General features: G+C 48.1%; 1 protein-coding gene across 1 annotated transcript in view; it reads right to left on the reverse strand.

Moving 5' to 3' along the window:
- LYN (LYN proto-oncogene, Src family tyrosine kinase) overlaps positions 1-24,304 on the reverse strand; it is an 89,350-nt gene that overhangs the window by 9,839 nt on the left and 55,207 nt on the right. The window contains exons 11-12 of the mRNA XM_077758271.1: positions 3,009-3,162; positions 517-648 (exon numbers count right to left, since the gene is read on the reverse strand). Coding sequence (XP_077614397.1) covers positions 517-648; positions 3,009-3,162 — 286 coding nt within the window. The remainder of the gene's footprint in view (positions 1-516; positions 649-3,008; positions 3,163-24,304) is intronic.

The following is a 24,304-nucleotide window of genomic DNA, read 5'->3' on the forward strand; positions in this document are numbered from 1 at the left end:
TCTAAGCTTCCAGTCCATCCTCAGATCAGCAGCACCTATGATGGTGCCAGGCATCAAGTGATGGGATTAATTAGAAAAACAAAGGGAAGCGGTGCTGGGGTGGCTCAGTTGGTTGAGTGTCTGACTTCGGCTCAGGTCATGATCTCTCATTCATGCGTTCGAGCCCCATGTCCAGCTCTGTGCTGACAGCTCAGAGCCTGGAGCTGTTTTGGATTCTGTGTCCCCTCTCTCTCTCTGCCCCTCCCCCGCTCGTGCTTTGTCTCTCTCTCTCTCAAGAAATAAAATAGAATGTTAAAAAATTTTTTAAAAAAGGAGTATGCATTCAATCAAATAAGAAGGCAGAGAAGTGTCGAAGCCTGTTTTAGAACACTTTCCACTGCAGACAGTCACAGTCAAGTTCTAGCACAAAGGGCTATTTTGAAGTTCTGGATCTGGGCTTAGTTTTTTATGCCTCCCACCATTTGGCTTCTTTTCTCATGCCAATTACTTGAATGGAAATAGGTAAGTAAATGATACCTGGGTAGGGAATTTTCCCGTAGGTGACGATCTCATACAGAAGAATTCCGAAGGACCACACATCAGACTTAATCGTGAAACACCCGAAGTTGATGGCTTCCGGAGCGGTCCACTTAATGGGGAATTTGGCACCTACGGGAGAAGACTTGTGTCACTTGGGCCTCTGGGCTGAAACAAAGAAGTCACCGGCAGGCAGCCCTCATACTTTCCTTCTCTGGGGGAAGATTTTAATGATTTGTTTTCAGTAGATAATGCACACGCACAGTACAAAACAGATAGTACCAAACATTATACTGAAAATAGTCCCCCCCTCCTGTGTCCCTCTTGGGCACCCCCCGGTGAGAAGCAAACCCCTTGTGCACCCTCCCAGAGATGTCATAAGGAGCCCTCTTTAAACAAAAGAACGTGACACGGAACGTAAAGGCATTTATTCTTCACTCATGTTTGTCCCTCGACCCCGGCCTCTAAAGAGTGTATCTTCGCTGTTCTGATGCTCTCCACCCAAACCACGTTACTCGGAATAGAACTGTCTCGTGACGTGTACAGTCTGCTGGACAATCTCGTTACACCCACACCAATCGGAATTGTGGGTCCCACTCGAAAGGTTAAGGTCTGCTGTCTTCATTTGCTCGGAGCAAACATTACTACTTTTAGGAACCGAGGAGCAGAACGCTGTGCCCAGAGAGAAGCAGGACACCAGGATTCTGGAATTTGTTGTAGCGTCAAGCCCAAGTGGGAAATCCGACCAAGAATAAGGACAGCAGATGGCCCCATGGAGAAGCTAGGTACTGCATGCAGGTGTAGGCTGCTCTCCCCCCACAGGGCTGGGTGGCATCGAGGGCAGAGGGGGGCAGGGTGGCTGGTGGGGGGAGGGGTCAGTCCTGCACAGCACACCCTGCTGTGAACGCCGGGTCTCCCTTTTCCGACTTGGTGTGACCTGGTAAGCCACTTACTGCGTTAGGTCTCCTTGGCACGTCCACCCATGAACGGAGGAGACAGAACCTCCCCGGCATTGGTGCCAGTCAACTGGGCCGATCTGCGCGCCTGGCACAGGGCAAACGTTACCGTTGCCCTGAAACGGCTACTATTGAATTCTAGAGCCCAGGTTCTCTGCGCTAAGCCACCGTCTCAGGCAAGCACAGTTAGCTCTTTCTGTGAGGCACCAGCATCGTCAAACTCAGCAAAACCAGCTCAATACGCTCCGGCTGCTGTACTCTGAGGCGGCCTCCGTGGGTTCGATGCTTGGCTCTCCCACTTACTAGTAGCCCTTAGGGCTGCCAACCCTCCCTGTGGCCTGACCTGGATGGTGGGGACGGTAATGATAATATAGCAACAACATGGCTTATTGCATCTCCTGCCTTTTCGGTGAGGACAAGTTGTCACCCAACCTAAGCGGGGAGCCACCTGAGCCATGACGGACACAAGAGATACTGTTGTCAATGCTGGATTTGTAAATCCAGTGGACATCTTCGAGAAACGGCATGCGTGTGCTTACAGGAAAATAACTCCCGTTTAGTAAGTTTTAGGAATGTCAAGAGAGTGCCTGGCTTGGCAAAAAAACGCACTGAACTTTCATGAGTGAGGCCATCAGGGTCCTCAGACCTTACATGACATGGAGAGACGAGCGCAGCCCCAGACAGAGCGACGCGCCAGCGACCGGGGGGCTGACATTTCTCTGTGCGTTGTAATAAGTGTAGAATACGGAATACGGAACGTGGCTAGATACAGGGGTGTATTTTTGCAGCATTGCATTTGCTTCTCTGTGTGGGAGAATTTCCAGGTTTTAATCGGCAATCAAAAGACCAGAATACAGGAAACAAAATTATTGTCACGAATGTTTTCCCTATAGTGAGGTACAGTGTGCTTCCTTGTTTGGGAAAAGAACTTTAATACACAAATACAACAAAGAACTTCACACTTGCCAAGTCTCTTTTTCTTTTCCTTTGCTTAGTTGAAATACAAATGACAACGTTTATAAACCTTATACACAATGTGTGGAGTTAATCAGGAGAGTAATTTTAAAAACAATTATTACAATAGACTCACAAACAGAAACAACAGTACACTGTGAACATTTTACCAAAGGAGTTCTCTTTTTTTTTTTAACGTTTATTCGTTTTTTGAGAGACAGAGAGAGAGACAGAGCGTGAGCAGGAGAGGGGCAGAGAGAGAGGGAAACACAGAACCCGAACCAGGCTCCAGGCTCTGAGCTGTCAGCACAGAGCCCTACACGAGGCTCGAACCCACAATCTGTGAGATCATGACCTAAACTGAAGTCAGACACTTAACCAACTGAGCCACCCAGGAGCCCCGGGAGTTCTCTTTTTAAAATGATGACTATTGTAATTGCTCTGTTAAGAGAGAGAGAGACAGACAGACACACACACACACACACACACACACACACACACCCACACACACAAACACACACACACACACACAAACAAAATAAAACTAAATACCAAAGTGGCTGAAGCCAGTGAGGAGCTTACCTTCCCTTGCCGTATACTCATTATCCTCGATCACACGAGCAAGCCCAAAATCCGCAATTTTGCACATCAGTGACTCAGAGACCAGAACGTTTGCTGCTCGCAGGTCTCGGTGAATGTAGTTCTTCCTCTCGATGTACGCCATTCCCTCTGCTATCTGAAAACAGAAAAGGGCTCTCACTTTCCACGTAGGGTAACCTATCACTGAGGACCATCAAGGAAAACCAAAAAAACCTTACACATTCCTGGAATCCTTTCATGTATATTATTCTGATCATTCAAAACTTGAAAACAGTGGGAAGGGGGCGCCTGGGAGCCTCAGTCAGTTAAGAGCCCGACTCTAGGTTTGGGCTCAGGTCAGGATCTCACAACTTGTGAGTTCAAGCCCTGCGTTGGACTCCGTGCTGACAGTACAGAGCCTGCTTGGGATTCTCTGTCTCTCTCTGTCTCTCTCTGCCTCTCCCCTGCTCACTCTCTGTCTCTGTCTCTCTCTCTCTCACACATAAATCAACAGATAAATACAGTGGAAAATTACAGTGGCTATTTTGAGTCCCTTCTAAAAGGACTGTCCCCACCCCAAATCTCCAATGATAATTGATAAGGGACCATAAGGCAAGGTGAGGGCCCACCCCTCTCCCAGGTGGGTTGTGTGTGACAATCCTCAGGCACTCCCAGCTGCCCAAGAACAAAGGAAAGAAGAGAAACAAAGGGTTAAACTGACAGCCCGCTCCATCGGTTTGCAAATATCTCATCAATAGCCTAATCTCTCAATGCTAATGCGTTGCTAGATAGAAAAACAACCTTAGCTGACAACAGCCAGATCTCCAGTCATCCATCAGTCCTCTTTAGCGTATGGAAATCCCTTTAAGAAACTTTCTCTTGACTTTACCTCACCCAATTCCACAGTATATAAGGGGTCACTCTGCACGGCCCCGGGCAGCTCTTCCTGCCCATGGGTCCTGTCTCGGGGTTATAATAAATTCACCTTTTCGCAACAAAACTGTCTTCAAGAATTCTTTCTTGGCCACCAGCTCTGAACCCCACCACCAGCCCTGAAACCTCACCAACACTGATCGCATCTCAACGTGAGTTTTGACAGAGCTGCGTGTCTTGACATTTCCTAATGTGTGGGGGATCTTTTTAAGACTCCTCCCCCCACTAAATTCTTGCTCCTAGACACAGGGATGTCATTATTCCAGTGTTTGAGATGAGAAAACAGAGCAGGACGAAGGGCTGGACACATACAGGTAGACTACCAGGGTGTCAAGAACAGGGTGTCCTCGATTTCCTGGTCTTTGGGGGGATGTGTCAAATGAGAAATGGCTGCGGTGGAGGTCAAGGAGATTGTTTCCTGCTTTCTCTTCTAGGGTTTTGATGGTTTCCTCTCTCACATTCAGGTCCTTATCCATTTTGAGTTTATTTTTGGGTATGGTGTGAGAAAAAGATCTAGTTTCATTCTTCTGCCCATTGCTGTCCAGCTCTCCCAGCACCATCTGTTAAAGAGGCTGTCTTTTTTCCATTGGATATTCTNTAATCAACAGCCCACAGAACCGGTTCCCCAAGCTCTCCCTGCACCGTGCGTCCACGATGGCCAGAGAGATGCACCCGGACAACAGAGCACTCTGGCAGGAAAGAAGCAAAGATTTAAATAAAACCATAAAGTCAGGGAGGTAAAACTGTGACTCGTGACTTACTAGAAAACTTGTTTTTTAAGGAAATCCACATGAGACGTTTAGGGGATAATATTATGAAATTCTAAAGATAAGGATCTGGAAGGAAGGAAGGAATCAAGGATCGAGGATGGACAGAAGGAAGGAAAGAAGGAAGGAAGGAAGGAAGTGAGGAGGGAAGGAAGTTAGGAAGGAAGAGAGAGAGTGTGCATGAGCAGGGGAGGGGCAGAGAGAGGGCGGCAGAGGATCTGAAGCAGGCCCTGAGCTGATAAGCAGTGAGCCCGATGTGGGGCTCGATCCCACACGCTGGGGTATCATGACCTGAGCTGAAGCCGCCGCTCAAGTGACTGAGCCACCCAGGTGCCCCTGGGCTAGTATTTCTTAACTTTGGCTGTGCCCCTAGGGGCGTCTGGGTGGCTCAGTCAGTTAAGCTTCTGACTTCGGTGCAGGTCATGATCTCGCGGTTTGTGAGTTTGAGCCCCACGTCCATCAGGCTCTGTGCTGACAGCTCAGAGCCTGGAGCCTGCATCGGATGCTGTGTCTCCCTCTCTCTCTGACCCTCCCCTGCTCACATTCTGTCTCTGTCTCTCTCAAAAATAAACATTAAGAAAATTTTTAAATACTACCACTACCTAGGCCTCACCCTCAACCAGTTAAGCCTGAATCTATAGGAGTGGGGCCTCCCCAGGAGATACCAGTATGCAGTCCTGGTGGGGAACCACTCGAGGCCCTCAGGCCAGGGGTGGCCTTAACATCATCTGGGAACGAGTCAGAAGCGTGGCATTTTGGATTCTGATCCTGATTTCTTCATTTAGAATCTGAATTGGAGCAAGATCTCTGGGTGACTTGCATGCACACTAAAGTTGCAGAAACATGTACGATACCAGATCATCTGCTTTTACGTAAGCTATTTTTTTAAAAAAAAATTTAATGTTTATTTAGTTTTGAGAGACAGAGAGAGACAGAGCACAAGCAGGGGAGGGGCAGAGAGAGAGGGAGACACAGAATCCGAAGCAGGCTCCAGGCTCTGAGCTGTCAGCACAGAGCCTGACGCGGGGCTCCAACTCACAAACTGTGAGATCATGGACCTGAGCCAAAGTCGGTCGCTTAACCGACTGAGCCACCCCAGCGCCTCTGATTTGATCTTTAGGTTTGAAAACAGATGAAGAGATTCTCTTCATCCTGGACCACAGCAGCCTCGCAACACCACGCCCGCAGATGTACAAACACGAGGAGACCTCAATTCTGCAAACCGCCTGTTGAGGCTAAAGCAAGTAACCAATTCCCAACTCTGTAGTAGAGCGTCTGGGTGTGAAGCCACTGGAAATTTGAAATAAAAAGCACCCCCATTATCTAAAACGAGAACAGTCACGTAAGAAGATAATGTTAGCAATGTTTTCATGCTCCTGGTTTTAAGCTAACTGATTTAGGTTTGACTGTGCTTTGCATTTCTCATGTTCTTCGGCTCAAATCGCATGACAAATGTACACTTCTTGGTTCCTCTTTTTGTACCTTCAATGGAAATATAGGATGGTGACGTTTCTGCCTTTGGGGTGTGAGTGCGCAGGCCTGTGTCGTGCTCTGCTCTCCTGGGAGGGGCAGAGAGGAATCACTAAGTAAGACGGTGACGCCCTGGGATTCCAGCCTGGGCCAGTAACCCAGATGGGCTCTGGTGAAATGCCAGGCTTCTAGTACCTGGTGAAAGTTCTAGGCGCAGGTGCGATATTAAAAATGCAGTTTCCGAGTTCAGGGGAAGGTGCTAAATCGGTCCCATGCCAAGCAAGTTTTTCAGAGGCCCTTCGAATGTGCTGCTAGAAGGAAAGAAATTGGCCACCAGGTGTCTGCCGATCAGCTTTCAAACATGGCAGAAGCGAAGGGGCTAAAAATACATATGCAACCAGAGAAAGAAGGTGTTATCAAATGCTCTGACCCCAAACACACCGGCCTGCCTGTTTTGCTGCTGGTGTGAAAAAGAAAGAGTCAACCCTCCCAACCAGTACCCTCCCTGGCCCACAGCGAATCAGAAGGCGCCATGTCTCACAAGGGTAGGTGACCTGGCTGTGTTGGTTGGCGGGTGAGCTGGATTGGGAGTGGGTTTCAGATCCTTACCCAGCATCTCACAGGGTCCTTACGGGCACCCTCTACAGGGCACTGCGGTCAACGTGTGTCTGTTCTGGAATAGCCACATCTACAGATGCGATGTTACAGATGGACGCGTACACACACAAACACAACACAAGCATACGGCGAGTTTTCAGAACGCTTACGGCCTCTGCTCTCTCTGTCCATCATTCTCTACTGCACACAAGCACGTATACACACGTATGCAAAGTGGGGACGGAACACAAAATCTAGAGTCCTATTTACTTTGCAAATATGTTTTTTTTTCCAGGGTACAGGTTGGAAATCACACCAAACTTTTCAGACGCATTTTGAGCTGAGCTTACTCGTTTTTAAATTCTTGTCTAACATTAACATTTAGGTAGAGAGTTTGTGCTTCTTTTCCCCAAATGAGGAGTGAACACTGCAGGCGGCTCAGCAGACCCTCTTCCCACACCCCTGCCTGGGCTGCCCTGAGGAAGGCAATATGGCTCCTGCCCTCTCAGTGACCCAAGGCCCTCCATCATCAAATGCATTTATGGCAAAGTGAGTTGTCAGTGGCCAACTCGGGGCTCTCAGCACAGTTCTGCTTGGGGCAGGAAACACCTCACGACTACAGCCTCTGGCTCCATATCAGATGGGCTTATTTTATGGGGACTACGACTCTGGAGGGGGGGTAAAAAAAATCTCAATTATGTTTTTACATACCAAAGCGGAGCTCAAATAATCCTTATCAGTGACCTTCTTTGGTAGCCATGACCCCAGAGGTCACTCATCTTCTCCTGTTTCTCTTAGAAGCCCCATCAGAAGCCTATCAACCCAGCACCCACACAGTACTTGCTNCTCCCCGTCACAGGCTCTGCGCCTTCGGTGGGCCTTCCCAGGCCTGGGCTCAATGGATGGTCTGCTGGGCACACACACTGGGCTGCTTTCAGCAGAGAATCGGAGCGATGCTTTGGACAGATAACAAAAGGTTTGTGGGGGTGGCCTTGCTCTGCAAGTCTTGCTCTGGGGTTCCATTTGTGTTCCATTCGTCCTAATCACTATCACTTTCCTGAGAAATTGGCAAGTTACAAGCTCTCTGGCTCAGTGAATCATTTTTTATTTTAATGAGAAGAAGCCCGCATTTGAATCCGATGAGGAGGGAACAAAGGAATGGAAGGAGCCTAATTGAGGGACTCAGTGTGATCTCTCAAGCAAAGCTAAAACCTGCCCCAGGAAATTCCAGCCTAAATGAGAAACTGGAACTGAAAATACAACCTGTCTGAGAATTGGCCGGCTGGAAACCATCTGTCATCTAGACCAGCAATGAGAGAAATTAAGCAAGAAGAGTGCCCAGAGGCAGGAGAGAAGATAAGATCTGGTTTCCTTATGCTTTACCTGTCCCGTTAGACATTGGTAACTCCACTCTTTAGAGAGGCGTTTCCTTCCTACACTTGAGAAAAATAGAATTCAAATAATTAATTGCTTTCAAAAGCCCTAGGGAGCCCGTGAAATGAGGATGATGATTGTATTAATAAGCTGGCATGGGACAAATGGGGAGCAAATGGGTAAAACCTAAGGGTCCATATAACAGGGAGCTGCTAGAACTAATCCCAACTGACCTAAAGATCATTTAATGACAGAAGAAAAATAGACCATAAAGACAACAGGAGGAAGCTTAAGTGACAACGCATCTCTCTCCTCTGGTCTCCAAACATGGCAGCAGGTGTCTGATAACACTTGATACTTTTATAAAAACACTTCTCTATTAATATTCCTTGACCTTTCCATACTGGATTCCTACAGTCTTTAATCTGTCGTTTGGATAGAGGAAGGGATGGAGTCCAAAGCTCATTCCTTGCTGGGTTTGGGTCAAAATTTCTTAGAAATTTTGTTTTAGCTTTATTGGGTTATTATAAAGTTCTTTATTCTTCTCTTTCAAGCAACACTGCTAAGAAATGGTAAAGTCTTTTCCTTTGATAATGGCCATGACGGTGATGATTATAGATACCAGGTACGGACTGCTTACTCTGCCCGAGTATCTGGCTAATCAGCATTTATACTCCTTAAAACAAGCCCACGAGGCGGGCGATATTCATGGTAAAGATAAGAAGCTGAGTCTTGGAGAAGGTCATTTTTTCCTGGATAAACTTGGATTTTAATCCAACGTGGGCAGGTCCCACCACCTGAGCTCTTAACCAGTCATCCAGACTGGCGTCTTCCTTTCCCAAGAGGTACAAATAGTGGACTGCTCACAAGCAGGTAAAAGGAGGGAAAAGAGAAATAAAATGAAAACAACTAGATAATTTAAAAAGTTCAAGTTTACAGTCTGTCGGACTACCATCGGAGCTCTTTGATGAGGGCGTTTTGGCATGTGCAAACTTAGGGCTCGGAAGGTTCCTGGGACTGGTCAAAATTTAACCAACCCAACAGCATGCAATGATGTTTCAGGGAGACAGATTTCAATAGATACATGTTTCGTTGAATAATCATATTCAAATCAGGAAGTGTCCATGCAGGAGATTCACCTTCTTTAGCAAAAAAGGAAGACAAATCTGTCAACTAAATTCTCATAGATGTTTTCTTGTGAAACTTATTAGATGACTTCCCACCTGTTAGGATGGCTATAAAGATGGACAGAAAAAAAAAAAAAAACCCACTCCAAACAACAACAACAAAACAGACGAGATTGGGCGCATTCAGGGTGGTACGGCCGTAGACAAAAAACAAAACAAAACAAAAACAAAAACAAACCCCCCAAAACAGAAAAGAACAAGTGTTGGTGAGGATGTGGAGAAATCTGGAAGCCTTGTGCACTGCTGGTGGAAGTATAAAATGGTACAACCATATACCTAAAATCATTACCACACAAACATGGAGGCCCTGTGATCCATCAATTTCACTTCTGGGTGTTAAAGACAGATACCTGCACCATATCTAATGGATATGCATACACCCCTATTCCCAGCAGCATTATTCACAACAGTCAAATGGTGGAAGCAACCTAAGTGTCCACGAAGGAGTGAGTGGATAAACAAAGTGTGATCTGTACATACAACGGACTATTTAGCCTTAAGAAGGAGTGACGTTTTGACACACGCCACACCATGGGTGAACCCTGAAGACATTATGTTAAAGTCAACTGAGCCCGTCATGAAAGGGTAAATACTGTTGATTCCACTCATCTACTATGGACTGAAAGTAGTCAAATTCAGAGACAGAAACGAACATGGTGGTTGCAAAAGGCCAGTGGGAGGGAGAATGGGGAGTTGTTTAATGGGCACAGAGTTTTATTTTTGCAGGATGACAAAAGTTGTGCAGGTGGATGGTAGTAATGATTGCACAGCACCATGAATGTACTCAATGCCACTGAGCTGTGCACTTAAACCTGGTAAGTTTTATGTATATTACACACACACACACACACACACACACCCGCCAGCTACACTGGAAGCCTCCCACTGTAGGAAAGCAGGACCAGAGCCCAGCAAAGGCTTTCTGCCCCAGGGACGGCAGCCAGCACAGCACTTGTCACCCACCGGCCTGCGGGGGCAGCTTACTCATCAAGGTGCAGCTCACGTATCAGATGGGCACGCCCTGCACACCCGGGTGGGACCAAACCAAACTGGGAAGCAGTCAGAGCTCCTCCCGTGTCACTCCTTCCCTTTCCTCAACCCAGCCGCAGATAAACCCGGCCACGATGGGGACACCCAACTAGGGGTTGGCAGGAGACAGAGGGATTTACCGATGATGATGCCTTGGGTCGTAGTTGGACAGTTGTGACTATGCGTCATAAACTTCAGAATGACTCAGTTTGAGTTTACACAAAATGGGGCTGAGCCTCAAGTTTCCCACTTTGCAAAAACGGTGCCGATACTCGTTTCGCCCAGGTAAAGTCCAGACGAGATTGAAAGGAGAATGGAAAGATGTTCAGTGTAAGATTATGACTCTCGTTACTGTTGCTGCTACTACTACTATTACTACTACTACTACTACTATTACGACTACTATTAATTATAGACCAAAATCCAGATTTGGCTCCTAATGGTGAAATGACAAACAGTGGAGCTGTCCCCGTGGAGCCCAGGGACAGTAGCAGGAAGAGCACACAGCGCACAAGCAGGTCTCAGGCACGCCGGCTGGCAGCTCTCGGCTGGCCGGCTCCCTCTGGGCCGAGTGGTTGCCAGCCGCCTTGGCAGAAGCGAAATTCCAGACTCAGTGTGACTAGCTGGCTCCCTTATCCCAGCTGCCCGAGAGGGTAAAGATCCAACCCCCGTTGCCACCAGTTCTGTACACTCAGGACGAGGCGGTGAATTAACCACACTGAGGGATCAGAAAACTCCTTCACTTACTGTCTCCTGTTCGACATCAATTTCCCTGGCACTACTGTGACCGAGATGAACTACTCCTTGACCTGAGGGTAAGGAGCCAGGCTCTTGCTTAGCACTTTGAAAAGAGAAGAAAGCAAATAGTTCACAACTTATCCCACTGAGGGAGGAAATGAGAAAACCAAAGGCTCTTTTTTTCTGAGCTTGAATATCGATTTCCTGGAAGGTGGGATGTGAACTGACCCAGATATTCCCCCAGACACCTCAAACTGAGAAACAATTCACTCTACTAAATGCCACTGGGTCTTATATGCAAGTGATGGATCACTAAATTCTACTCCTGAAGCCAATATTACACTATATACTAACTAACTAGAATTTAAAGTTTTTAAATGTTTGTTTATTTTTGAGAGACAGAGAGACACCGCGCAAGCAGGGGAGGGGCAGAGAGAGAGGAGGACACAGAATCCAAAGCAGGTTCCAGGCTCTGAGCCGTCAGCACAGAGCTCGATGCGGGGCTTGAACCCACAAACCACGAGATCATGACCTGAGTTGAAGTCGGGCGCTCAACTGACTGAGCCACCTGAGCGTCCCAACTAGAATTTAAATAAAAACTTGAAACAAACGAAAAAAGCCAAATTAAGCTCAGTGAAAACAAGCTATGAATGTCAAGAGACTCAAAGACATTTATATTCTGATCTTGCTATCCGGCTACTGGGCAGAGGAAGGGCAGGGATTCTATGGTAAGGAAACAAAATAAGTTATGGTTTGTCCCCAGAAATATTTTGTATTGTTATTCAGATTAGAGAAAATTAGAGATTCTTCATATGTTAACCTACATGTAGGGAATGTTAAGGAAATCATGATATAATCCTAGGAATAGAGTATTAAATTGTAAAGGTACATCCATGTTTATGAATAATTTAAAAATAATTTTTAAATATTTATTTATTTTTTAGAGAGAGAGACAGAGAGACAGAGACAGCATGAATGGAGGAAGGCAGAGAGAGAGGGAGACACAGAATCCAAAGCAGGCTCCAGGCTTCAAGCTGTCAGCACAGAGCCCGACGTGGGGCTTGAACCCATGAACCATGAGATCATGACCTGAGCCGAAGTCAGACGCTCAACCGAATGAGCCACCCAGGTGCCCCTGAAGAATTTTTAATAAAATGAAAACCTATAATATTCAGCCCAATACATACAAACAGCACAGCATATACAATACAAATCTAATGTGTAATTAGAAATAATTAAAATGGATGGTGATGAGCTAATAGAAACAGTGAGCAAAAGGTTTAAAGAAAGAGCTCCCAGAAAAATATACTGCAAAGAATAAACACAGAAAAATGTGCCTGACCTCATCTATGTTAAATAAACATAAATTATAATAATGAATGCTAAATCTGACCTATTGGATAGAGAGAATGCTAATAATACCAAGCTTGGGCAAGGAGATGAAACAAAAGATACACTCATTTTTTGAAAAGACTTTCAGGAATAACTATCAAAATTCAAAATGTACACATACTATTGGTAGATCTACAACCCACAATTAATTTTATTTTAGTTTTTTTAATGTTTTCTTTATTTTGGGGGGGGGGATAGAGGATCTGAAGGCAGGCTCTGCGCTGACAGCAGAGAGCCCAACGTGGGGTTCTAACTCATCAATTGGGAGATCGTGAGCTGAGCCAAAGTTGCAATTTCAACCAACTGATCCACCCAGGTGCCCCAACAACCTACAATTTACCATTCACATGCACGTGCACAAGTATACAAATGTGTAGAGAAGGCTCTTCACATACACTGTTTCTTACAGTAAAAAGAAAAAAAAAAGAAACCCAGAAAATAACATGAATGATAAATGTCCATTAAAAAGGCAGCGATTACGTAAATCACAGGACATCTATACAGGAGCAGAGAGAAACAACTTCAATAAAAGATTGGCGAAGGTTGGTGCCTGGGGTGCCCAATCAGTTAAGCGGTCACGATTTTGGCTCAGATCACGATCTCAAGGTTCGTGAGACCCAGCCCAGTAGAGGGCTCTGTGCTGACAGCCTGCTTGGCTCTCTCTTCCTCTCTTTCTGCCCCTCCCCTACTTGCAGGCGCTCTCTCTCCCAGAATAAACTTAAAAATTTTTTTTTAAAAAGAATGAGGGGGATCATCCTACACAGAAGTTAAAAAAAAAAAAAATAGCCAAGCTGTGTTAAGCTACATATGTAGCTTAATACATATCATGCATTTCCATGGGGATGGGGAAGAATGACCATAATCGATGCTGGTATCAGGAAAGAGGCATTAGAATTGTTAAAATTGGGACCAAGCAATCGGGGTATAAGGTTTTTAGTTTCCAAGCTAGAGTATACTTTGACTTTTCTTCTTTTTTAACCCATTATCAATGTAGTGCTTAAAAAATCATGAAAAAAAACCCTAAATACTTATTTTAATAAAATTGAAATATAGCATAAGAACACATAAAAATGTTGATGACAGAAAAATGAGACCTGAATGCTATTTTTCATTTATTTTCAATATTTCTATCATAAACATGCACTGACTTTTCTTTTTTTAACGATTATTTATTTTGAGAGAGAGAGAGAAGAATAGGGGAGGGGGACAGAGAGAGAGAGAGAGAGAAAGAGAGAGAAAATCCCAAGCAGACTCCAAGCTGTAAGCACAGAGCCCGATGTGGGGCTCAAACTCAAACCGTGAGATCGTGACCTGAGCTGAAATCAAGAGCTGAACACTTAACCGACTGAGTCACCCAGGTGCCCCTGCATTGACTTCTAATAAGAAAAACCACCTCTATTAAAAAAAAGATCTGATACAGATCACATGTTCCCAGAATCTCCCAGAGCGCGGATACTTGTTTTGTGCTACATCAACTTAGAAAGACTTCTTGGATTATTCACTGGGCACCTATTCACATTTATATCATCTCAACGTGTGTGTATAGCACAGGTTAACCTAAAGCAGCTAGGAATCTAATGGAGGGCCTGCTCACTTGTAGCTTCACGAGGATGCCACACCCAGAGGACACTCCTGGTCCACCAAAAGAATGAAGACCAATGTCACTGTGAGGCAGGGTCTTCCACTTGGACTCAGTCCAGTCTGCCTGCTCGGAGCCTGGTCCTGGTCTAGGTGTGTGGCAACTGAACAGCGTCCCTGCCCCACAGAGGTTACTTCCTAACGGGGCAGACAGAAAGGAGCACATCGGCACACAGACATCCTTGGTGTCAGACAGCTAAGGACTGGGGAAAAAAAAAAAACCCACAGAGGCACACATGCTGTATTTCAACTCCAACAACACACTTTAAAGGACCTGAGTTTGGGTGGGCACAAAGAACTCCCGGGCAAAGCCTGGGCTCTCTCTGGAATTAATCCCTGACTTCTTTTTCCTGTGACAAACTGGAAGAGGTCTGAGAGGAGATCTGATCAAGTCCAAATACACCTGAGACAGAGCTGCTGTAATCACTATTTACATTTCAGCCCTTTGGAAATAAGCTTCCAAAGCGAACTGTGTTTATGGACGGAGCCTGTGAAGGTTTGCTCTCTGTGATGCCTCACAAGCCCTAACCCTAACCCGCCCATCTTCCTTTTCCTAAGGATATAGGAAGAGGGAGCCGGAAAGGCGGAATCCGAAGAGAAAGCACTGTCAAGTATTGTGTTCACCGGCTGGAATTCTTCTGTGCCTAATGGCTGGAAGAAATAGTTACCAGTCTTCACAAACTCAAAATAGGAAGAGAAATAAAATCCCCCCTACTGGCCAGAGCTTCACAATGAGGAAAAGAAACAGTACACTTGACCCTTAATCCACACAGGTTCGAAATGCATGAGTCCACTTTTATGTGGTTTCACGTTGATGAATACAGTACACGGTACTGTCGATGTATTCTCCTTATGACTTTCTTAATAACCGTTTCTCTTCAGCTTACTTTACTGTAATACACGGTGTAATATGTATAACGTACACATTATGTGTTAACTGACTTTATGTGATCAGTAAGGCTTTGATACAGTACTTACACTGGGGGGGGTCAAAAGTTATAGAGAGACTTTCAACTGCGTGTGGGGGGGGGGTCAGGGTCCCTAACTCCTGTGTCATCCAAGGGCCAACTAACTTCTGAAGGTGTATGACCTAGAAAAATGATCGTCTGCATCACTCAGCAAATTCTCCACGGCAGTGCTTTCCAGAACTCATCTGAGCCTCTAAGACACCAGCAGATCGTCCTGAGCTCTGCTCCGTAATTATGGAGATCCAAGAGAAGGACCCAGAAGCCTACACATTTTAAACAAGGGCTCAAAAAAAAAATAAAAAAATAAAAAAAATAAAAAAAAAAATAAACAAGGGCTCAAGGGGAGTCTCATGATAAGGCAAGGACGTAAAACCCCGTGACACTGGCTTCCGTACAAATAAAAGAATGAAACATTTAAGAAAGCATGGAACCTTTGAAGGATACTCCACCACCAGACTAGCAGTGCAGGCAAATAAATAGCCACTCTGGGGCCTTTCGCTCTTCTTCTGAGGGAGGCCAAGGAGAGGAGGAGGGTGATCTGATTTACGTTGCCAAAGCAGCACTCGGGCTGCGGTGTTACAGATCGGCTCTGAAGGAGGCAAAAGCTGAGCACAAGGCTAATTAGGCAGCTACTCAGTCATCTGTTCCGATAGAGAGCCTGGGACTTGGGTCAGCGCGGCAGCGGTGGGGGAGTTAGAAATGTGAATCTGTTTTAGAGGGAGAATCTCTGGATTTGCAGAAGGATTGGACATGCAGTGTGTAAGACAGGGGCGGCCTAATGACGAGAAGGATGCAGATAGCGCCACCAGGAGGGGAGAAGGTGGTGGGTGGGTGGGGAGTGGGCTCAGGTTGGGGAGGGACGGGAGCCCAGTTTGGGAAGTGTGGCGTTTGTCATGCCCGATGCACAGCCACGTGGAGATGGGAGTGAGCAGTTAGCTCAGGGGAGCGGGTCACGCCAGGGCTAGAAACTCCAGAGAGGTCACTGTACGGACGGTTGGGGTGGGTCAGAGAGCGTCCTCCTCAGAGTCCTGACCACCCGGACCCTCGGGATGTGACTTACTTTGCAGCGGGGTCCTTGCAGTTTTTATTAGTTGGGGATCTCACTAGAGTTAGACCCTAAATCCAATGCCCAGCGCCTTTATAAGCGAATGGCGGGGGGAGGGAGACACAGATGCAGAGGAGGGGGCCTGTGACGCAGGAGACAGAGTGGAGCACTGTGGCCACAAGCCAGGGAGCACCGGGAGGTGGGAGAGGCAAGGAACGGTTCTCCCCAGAGCCTTCTGGGGGAGCACGGCCATGCCGACATCTTTCTTCAGACTTCTGGCCCCCAGAACCGTGAGGGAATAAACCCGTTGTTTGCGGCCACCCAGGCGGAAGGGATTTGTGACGGCACCTCTAGGAAAGTAACGCAACACTTCCAATGGGATCACTTGGGAGGTCAATATGGAGAAAGAGGAGGTCTGAGGACTGAGCTCTGGGACCCTCCGATGCTTAAATTTTGGGAGAAGAGGAAGAAACGGCCACTGGGAATGGCAGCCCGGCATGTTTGGGAGCAGAGGGGCACCAACCGTGGCTGCCGGGTCCCCAGAAGGGGGGCAGAGAATCGTCCTTGGGCTCACTGTGCTGGGGGTCCTCCCAGACTGGCCAGGACCCGCTTGGGTAACGTGCTGAGTTCAAGAGCAAGAGAAAAGGAATTGGGGAAAATGAGGCCAGTCCATCCAGGTTTTTTGATCTTACAAAAGAAGAGAAGAGGAGAAAAACAGAGGTGCAGGTAGCCAGAGAGAGAGAGATAGAAGAAAGGGAAGGCTTTGCTATACTTCCTTTGAGAATGGCACTGAAACGAGAGGCAAACGCCAATGCAGAATTTCTAGAACAGTGTCCTGAAATAGCAGGAGGGGATGGGACCCGGTGCATGATGCAGGAAGGACTGAGCACAATGGGGGGCCTTCTGCGGACGGCGGAAGAGACAGGAAGGAAGTCCACTGCGAGAGAGAGACAGAGACAGAGACAGAGACAGAGACAGAGAAGGGGAAGGGGTTGGGTCTGGGGGCAGAGGAGAAGGTGAGAAACCGCTGTCTAGGAGCGTGAGGAGAAGTTCTAGGCACCTCCGTTCCTGGCCTTGAATTACAAGTGGGAAGAGCCAATAGGTTAATGAACTTGGGTGTCAATTAAAAATTAAAAAAAGAAAGAAAGAAGTGTGCAGAGCCAGTGTGTCACATCGTCACCGGTGGCAGCTGGGTGACTGGAGGCAAAACCAGCAAAGAGCTGGACTCAGGCTCGTGTGACAAAGGGGCACCAGGCTGGAGCCAGGCTAGGACAGAAGAGACTCACGAGGNCCCGGGCTGGAAATGTGGGGAAGGGGCTACACGTGTTGGAGGTGGAGTCCCAGGGAGCGGGCCGGACAGGTGGGGCCGGAGGGGACTTGTGGAGGGGGGCGGAGCCTTGGGTCATGGCCGGGCGGTGGGCTGGGTGGGGCAGTGGAGGGGGGCGACAGAGTCCTAGAGAAGAGGAAGTCAAGAGGCAGGGAGGCCTGCGTCTCAAGGTCCACCTGTGTGAGTCCCTACACACGAGGGCAAGGTCTCCGGGGGCTCAGGGCGACAGCGTGAGCCAGAGCTCAAGTGTGGCAGTGACGAGTGTCCAGGGATCCGGGGACGGCTACACAAAGGAGGGATGGTGGACCTTAAAGCCGGAGGTCCCCGCGGGGGACCGGGGGAGGGCAGGGAGATGGAAGGTCTGTCTGGATCTTCTATGGGCAAAAGGTATGAGTATGATCTTCATAGCCAGTTCTGTAAAACCGCGAGGGTTGCCCAATTATGTGTAGGCACGGGAGATGCGGACAGAATAATTTACAAGAGCTGGAAACCCTAACATGAAAAAAAAATCTTGTAAAGTTCATTTATTTTTGAGAGACAGAGTGAGCGAGTGGGGGAGGGGCAGAGAAAGAGGGAGAGAGAGAGAGAGAGAAAGAGAGAGGGAGAGAGAATCCCAAGCAGGCTCTGCACTGTCAGCATGGAGCCTGATGTGGGGCTCGAACTCACAAGCTGTGAGATTGTGACCTGAGCCAATACCAAGAGTCAGATGCTTAACTGACTGTGCTGCCCAGGCGTCCCACGGATCCTGACATTTGAAGAAAACTCAGCGAGCCACCCTGTCCCTTGAATTGCAGCGTCCTGGTCCCTGCCAGCAGGTGCGGGCGCGGACACGGGGCTCGCCCAGAACGGGGGGGGGAAAGGCCGCACCAGGATCTGAATGACACAGCGGGAGGGAAACCTTGCTCGTCGTCCCCTCGCCCCAAATTAAATGCATCCACTACTGGCTTCGGTGCTAAATGTTTCACTTATCATTTCCCATCCCTCCTGGCGTTCTCGAGTCCACAGAGAAGGAGAAACAAAGCAGCTCTCTGTCTTTGCACAAAGGGCCCAGATCCTTGTATCTACTTCCTTCTTCTTGTCACGCTTGTATGGAGTTCAACAAAGTGAGTTTTGTGCACATAAGTAAACACACTTGGAGGAAGAGGAAGAAAAAAGTGTACCGGGAAAATTCTACACCTGAATAGTGACCCAGAACACATTAAAAGACACATATTCTCCTAAATACTCTTCCAGAGCTGCGTGAAGCAGGGAACAATGAATTTATTGTTTTAAAATTTTTAAATAATGTTTATTGGGGGGGGGAGGGGCAGAGAGAGAGGGAGACACAGAATCCGAAGCAGGCTCCAGGCTCTGAGCTGTCAGCACAGAGCCCGATGTGGGGCTTGAACCCATAAGCTGCATGGCATGACTCAAGCTTAAGTCACACGGTTAATGGACTGAGCCACCCCCAAAATTTATTGTTTGAAACTGAATATAGACAGCCCCCACTTTGGTCAGTATAGTCATTCAACAAATAGTATTGAGCGCCCCCTATTTACATGGCATTATGCTAACAGCTGGGGATACAAAGGTAAACAAGAATTGACCAAAACGTTCCAATTGTAGTAAGTGTCATGGAAGAAAGGAACAGGAAGGAGGCCAAGATAGAGAAGAATGGGGTGAGGTGGGGCTTGGGGTGGAAATTATTTTAGGAGGGATGCTTGGGGAAGGTGTCCTTGAGCAGGAGGTGCGGCCAGGCAAGGTGCAGAAGGGATAGATTTCAGGAGTGGGTCTGGGAGAGGCGCTAAGATAGGGAAGAGCCCAGTGGGCTCCCAATAGGAACAAAGCAGTTGGGTCCACAGGCCAGCAGATTTTACAAATGTAGCGGGAACGCATTGAAGGTACGGAGCAGGGATGCAAAATCATCCTATCGGCGAGATACCTCGAGCGGTCAACTTCACAGAGACAGAGAATCGAAAGACGGTGGCCAGGGGCCGGGAGGGAAGGCAGTGAGGGGTTAGTGTCCAACTTTCAGTGCGGGAGGATGAAAAGGTTCTGGAGACAGGCACTGGGGACAGTTGCGTAACATGTGGATGTACCTCATGCCACTGAGCTGTAGACTTAAAAAGGATTCAGATGGTGGGTGCCTCGGTGGCTCAGTTGGTTAAGCATCCAACTTCGGATCAGGTCATGATCACGTGGTTCACGAGTTCAATCCCCACGTCGGGCTCTGTGCTGACCGCTCAGAGGCTGGAGCCTGCTTCGGATTCCTTGTCTCCCTCTCTCTCTCGCTCTCTGCCCTTCCCCCGCTCATGCTTGCGCTCTCTCACAAAAGTAAACATTTGAAAAATAATAAAAAAATAAAAAAAAGAAATGAAATTTTATTTCATTTTTTTCCTTCATAAAAAAAAATCAGTATGAACTTGCTTTTGAAAATAAGGACTCTGGAACTGCACTGAAGTTATGATAGGAACGAGCTGTTTCCAGAGCGTGGCTGGGGCACGGTGGGGGAGGACCGGCCGGGAAGAGGAGGAGGGTGAAGAAGAGCCAGCCGGGTTTGGAGTGCTCGCTGTGCCAACAGAGGAAAGGATTCACGGAGCCAGGAACCGAGGAGGGCAACGAGGCCGGGCATTCGGCTTCCGCCCGCACCGCCCCATGGACGGGGTCCAGCGAGTTCTCCAAGGACCTCCTTGTTTAAAAATTCCAGTGGAAAACTCCCCCTCCTCCTTCCAGGGCTGTCTCCCAGAGGGGCACGGAGGGGGTCCCCAGGCTGGCCTCCCTCCTGGTCCCTCTCGGTCCTTCCCCGGGGGCTCTGCCCTGGGCCGCCCTCCGCCCCCTTCACGCACTCTCCCTGGGAAAGTGACCAAATCCCCGCGGAAACTGATCAAACGTGCCGGCCTCTGGCCCGTCTTCAGCTCCTGGGCATCCTCCGGCTCCCGTCCACGCTGGGCGCCTCGAGGGCGTGCGTGGGTGCGTGTGGAGGCACAAATTCTACTACGTGACTACAACCGATGACCTAGGGCCAAATAAAATGGAAAGCCTAAGCCTGTACCTCCTGCGAGCGCTTCTGTGGAGTATCGACATTCTCTGTCTTTCTCCAACACACGTTTTCAGTCTTCCACAAAGCAGTTAACTCTTCCTCCTTTAGAACTCAAGAGTGGACAATACTTCCAGACTGTCTCTCTCAGCTCAGTGGCCTCTCCCCCACTCTTTCCACACACCCCATGGGCACCCCCCTGGTTCCCCTTCTCTGGGTCCTTATGCACCAAATTCCTTCCAAGACTCCTTCCTATATCTAACTTCTTTCACGCTAGCAGGGCTAACCCTGGCACTTAGGGTCACCTCCTCCAGGAAGCCTACCTTTTCCTGAGCCCTCGCCCACTGGTCTGAAAGCAGCCTACAGAAAGGCCTCCCCATACGCCTCGTGTGCCACCCACTGCCGTAACTTATCTGCCAGGCTGTGCCCTGGACGTGCTTGTGGGTGAAAAAGATGGAGGTGTCCCCAGGGGGCGAGGGGAAATGGGGAAAGTGAGCCAAGGCCTCCAGACAATGATCGATTGGAATTCGGCCCCTGATGCTCCTTGCAAAGTGCTCCCGTCTCCATTTCCAAATTGCGAGCAGCTGGTCATAAACTCTGTCCACCTCCAAATGACTTCAATTTAATTCCGGCCTTGCACTCCACGAGGAGTCCCGAGAGAGGAAATGATTCTGTGACTTACACCGGTACTGACCAGAAATGGCCACCCCTGGGCAAAATAACACGGAGATGAGAGGCGGATCTGGCACGCAGACCAGAAGAACTGCTCCCCTTTCCATTAGCTTCAAGCTTCTTCCAGCTGCTAGAAAGTTTTCCCATCAAAATTAAAACAAGAATAACAGCCAGTCATAGTTCCTCTGCTCAGATATGCTAAACGTCCCCGCCCCCTCCCAGCAAAGTGGGGAAAAAGAGAGTTCTCCTTTTACACTATTTTTAAATCAGTTTCCCATCCTTTCAACTTTTTCAGGAGGAAACGGCACAGGATCTGCTTTTGCAATTCTGACGGTCACTCTGGTTTCATGTGTCCAGCTGGTAAGTTTTCAGAGCCCAAGTTCAAGTGTCAGGCCCAAAGCTCACTATGCGAAATGCCAGGGTACTGCCTTCCTGTGATACGTTCCTATTTCTCTATCGAGAGCAAGGTCAAAGTCTTGTACCAGGGTCCTCTGAATATACCCGGAATTGTTACGTAGGCTTTCGGGTGAGGATTCACATAGATGTTGTCCGTAGACTTTCTTGGTCGTGGAGTTTTAGGGCTGGGGTATCAGACTGCGGGAACCTAATCCATGGCTGTCGCTTCTCAAGGAGGAGGGCGGGGCCTGTGAAAGGGTCTTCCCAGAGCAGGGCCCCGTTTCCCAACCCTCGGCTCAATGCCTTCTCTGTGAGTGTCATCAGTGTCACATATTCTGAGCAGAGCGAACCCCCATCTCTAGGTTTTATATTGGGATTTACATTCCAAGCACTGGCTCCTTAGTTTTTTGTTTGTTTGGGGGGGGGGCACTTGGCAGAGGGGAGGAGAGAGAGAGAGAGAGAGAGAGAGAGAGAGAGAGATTGGCCATGGCTCCTTAGTACTGCATGCTGGGGGACTACCACGTCCCATTAGCCAGCGTAGCTGAGGTGGCTTCCACCGCATAAAGAATTGGCGACACTGGGCCTCGATCCAGTCGTGCGTGAGAAGTGAGACCAAATGTGGGGCGGAAAGGGGACCTAGCCTCCTGATGCCGTGCAAACCAAGCGTGTGGCCGGCAGTTTCCCCTTGCCGCTGAGTGGGATTCGATGTGTCGACTGCAATTCCTTCTCTGGTTTGAGTAAATGAAATGTGATGACACTATCCGTCGAGGGCTGATTAATAAAGGTTTGGAAAATAGAGTGGTTGTTTCATTCCCTTGCGCTGGGGCAAGGGGAGGGAGGGCCGGCCGTGGGCGGCAGAATGAGAGCCTAACTTATCTTTTAGGTTCTTTACGAAGAGGTAGAATGAGGGGACACATTACCTGATGGTATTGGCACATGCTGTAGAAGCTTCAGAAAATCCCCTGTGGGCACTGCAACCTCATTTACCACCAACAGACTGGCGGGTCCCCACCTAGAGTTCTCGTAAGAGATTCCCAGTCTATGCCTTGTTTTCTCAGTCACCAGATCCTATGATGAGGGGAAGCTCAAAAAAGCTCTGACGGCAAAAAGGCTTCCCACTCAAAAAGGTTGAGAATGACACAGACAGACAGATTTCCTACCTTCCTCAGTTTACCAATTTCTAATAAAAAGTGCGGCTTAAATGTAATGTGGGGGCAAAATATATTTAAGCGTGATCACTAGGTGATAAAACTGGTAACAGATTTTGGGGTGGGGAGAAAACTAGATATCATTAATTCTGATATGCAAAGCCCATCAAGGGGGTAAAAATGAGTATCAGCACAGTTTCAGGTACAAAATGATCCTAGGGTGGCTCTGATCTTGGCGCACCCAGTGTGAGACAGGGCAGAGGAAAGAGCAAGTTATCTAGCGTCAGAAGACCCAGGACCGAGTCCAGCAATTCCAGCCACTGGCTCTGTAACCTTAGACAAGCCCAAGGTCACGTCCTCAGCTGTAGAATGTGGTAACTACCCATAAAAATGCCTTCAAGAAAGTTGGGCTCAAATTAAATAATGGACATAGAAGTGCTTTATCAAACGCAAGGAGGGAAATAAAGGTTACTTGGACTTTCCTATTTTTAATCATACACATTGTCCATTTCATGTTTGCTAATTTCTGTGCTTCCGTCATCCTGATGTTGCCACCAAAGAGCAAGAAGTGCCAATTTGGTTCACTTGGCCTGAATTACAGGACGATCTCTCTGACCTCCGCCTTACTGCTGTGACTCTACTTCTCCCCTCTCGTTTGTACGAGTCTTCCCTTCCATTTCCGCTTCCGTTGCAGGGAGTCCGCACAGATTTCAACCCCCTTGGCTTTTCAAGTTCATGTTTCTTCTCTTCCAGGAGGCAAAGGCTGGAAGGGAATCATGCCATCTCTCTGCTCTGAAAGTACCAAACTTCCTCTGCAAAGGAGTGATTTTTCTGACTAGCACAGAGAGCACAACATCGCTTCCTTTCCTCCATTGCTAGATTTATCAATCTCCTTAGCTGAGATTTCTTCCTCTCCACTAAATGTAGAGGGAGGTGAGGGAGCAGAGAGATGGGCTGCACAAGGTGAGTTACACTTGGGCTCAGAAGAGCTTTTTAGGACTCATCCTGAGACAGGAAGTGATGAAATCGGCTCTCACATGAACCGAGAGGCGGTCATGTGCGCTCACCCACTTCCTGTCTTGACTGGCCAAAGGGGAGGTCAGTGAGGGGAAAGCAGAGCTTGGGGAAGTAGGTCATGGGACGAGGGAAGAAGAGGCTGAGGGGAGGCTGTGAGAAAGTCCCCATGCTGTCCCCTATCCCCCTCCCTCATCCCTCTGGGGCCGAGATTCAGCAAACTGCTTTACTTCTACTCTCAGTCCCTCATTGTGAAAGAGCTGAATTTAACTGTGTCTTCCTGGGCTCTTTGGTGCCGCCGACAATGCTACTATGAGAAAGTACAAATGACAGCCTGCTGGTTGTTCAGAGCCCACATACCAAATGGATTCTTCTAAAGTCACGCAGAGGAAGGTAGAGGAAGGGATGGATTATTAGGGATGTGGGCACCAGCTGTGCTCTGTCACCTTGGGCCAGCTTAGTGAGTCCTCTCACCCATTATGGAGAAGTGGCAGGGCTAACTGGCTGCACAAGACAGAGAGGAAAGGGAGGGAAACATCAGAGAAGACTTTTTGTATAAAGAGATCCCTTCAGACCGGTCACATAGCC

The sequence above is a fragment of the Crocuta crocuta genome, unplaced genomic scaffold (assembly GCF_008692635.1).
Source record: "Crocuta crocuta isolate KB4526 unplaced genomic scaffold, BGI_CrCroc_1.0 scaffold338, whole genome shotgun sequence".
NCBI lineage: Eukaryota > Metazoa > Chordata > Mammalia > Carnivora > Hyaenidae > Crocuta > Crocuta crocuta.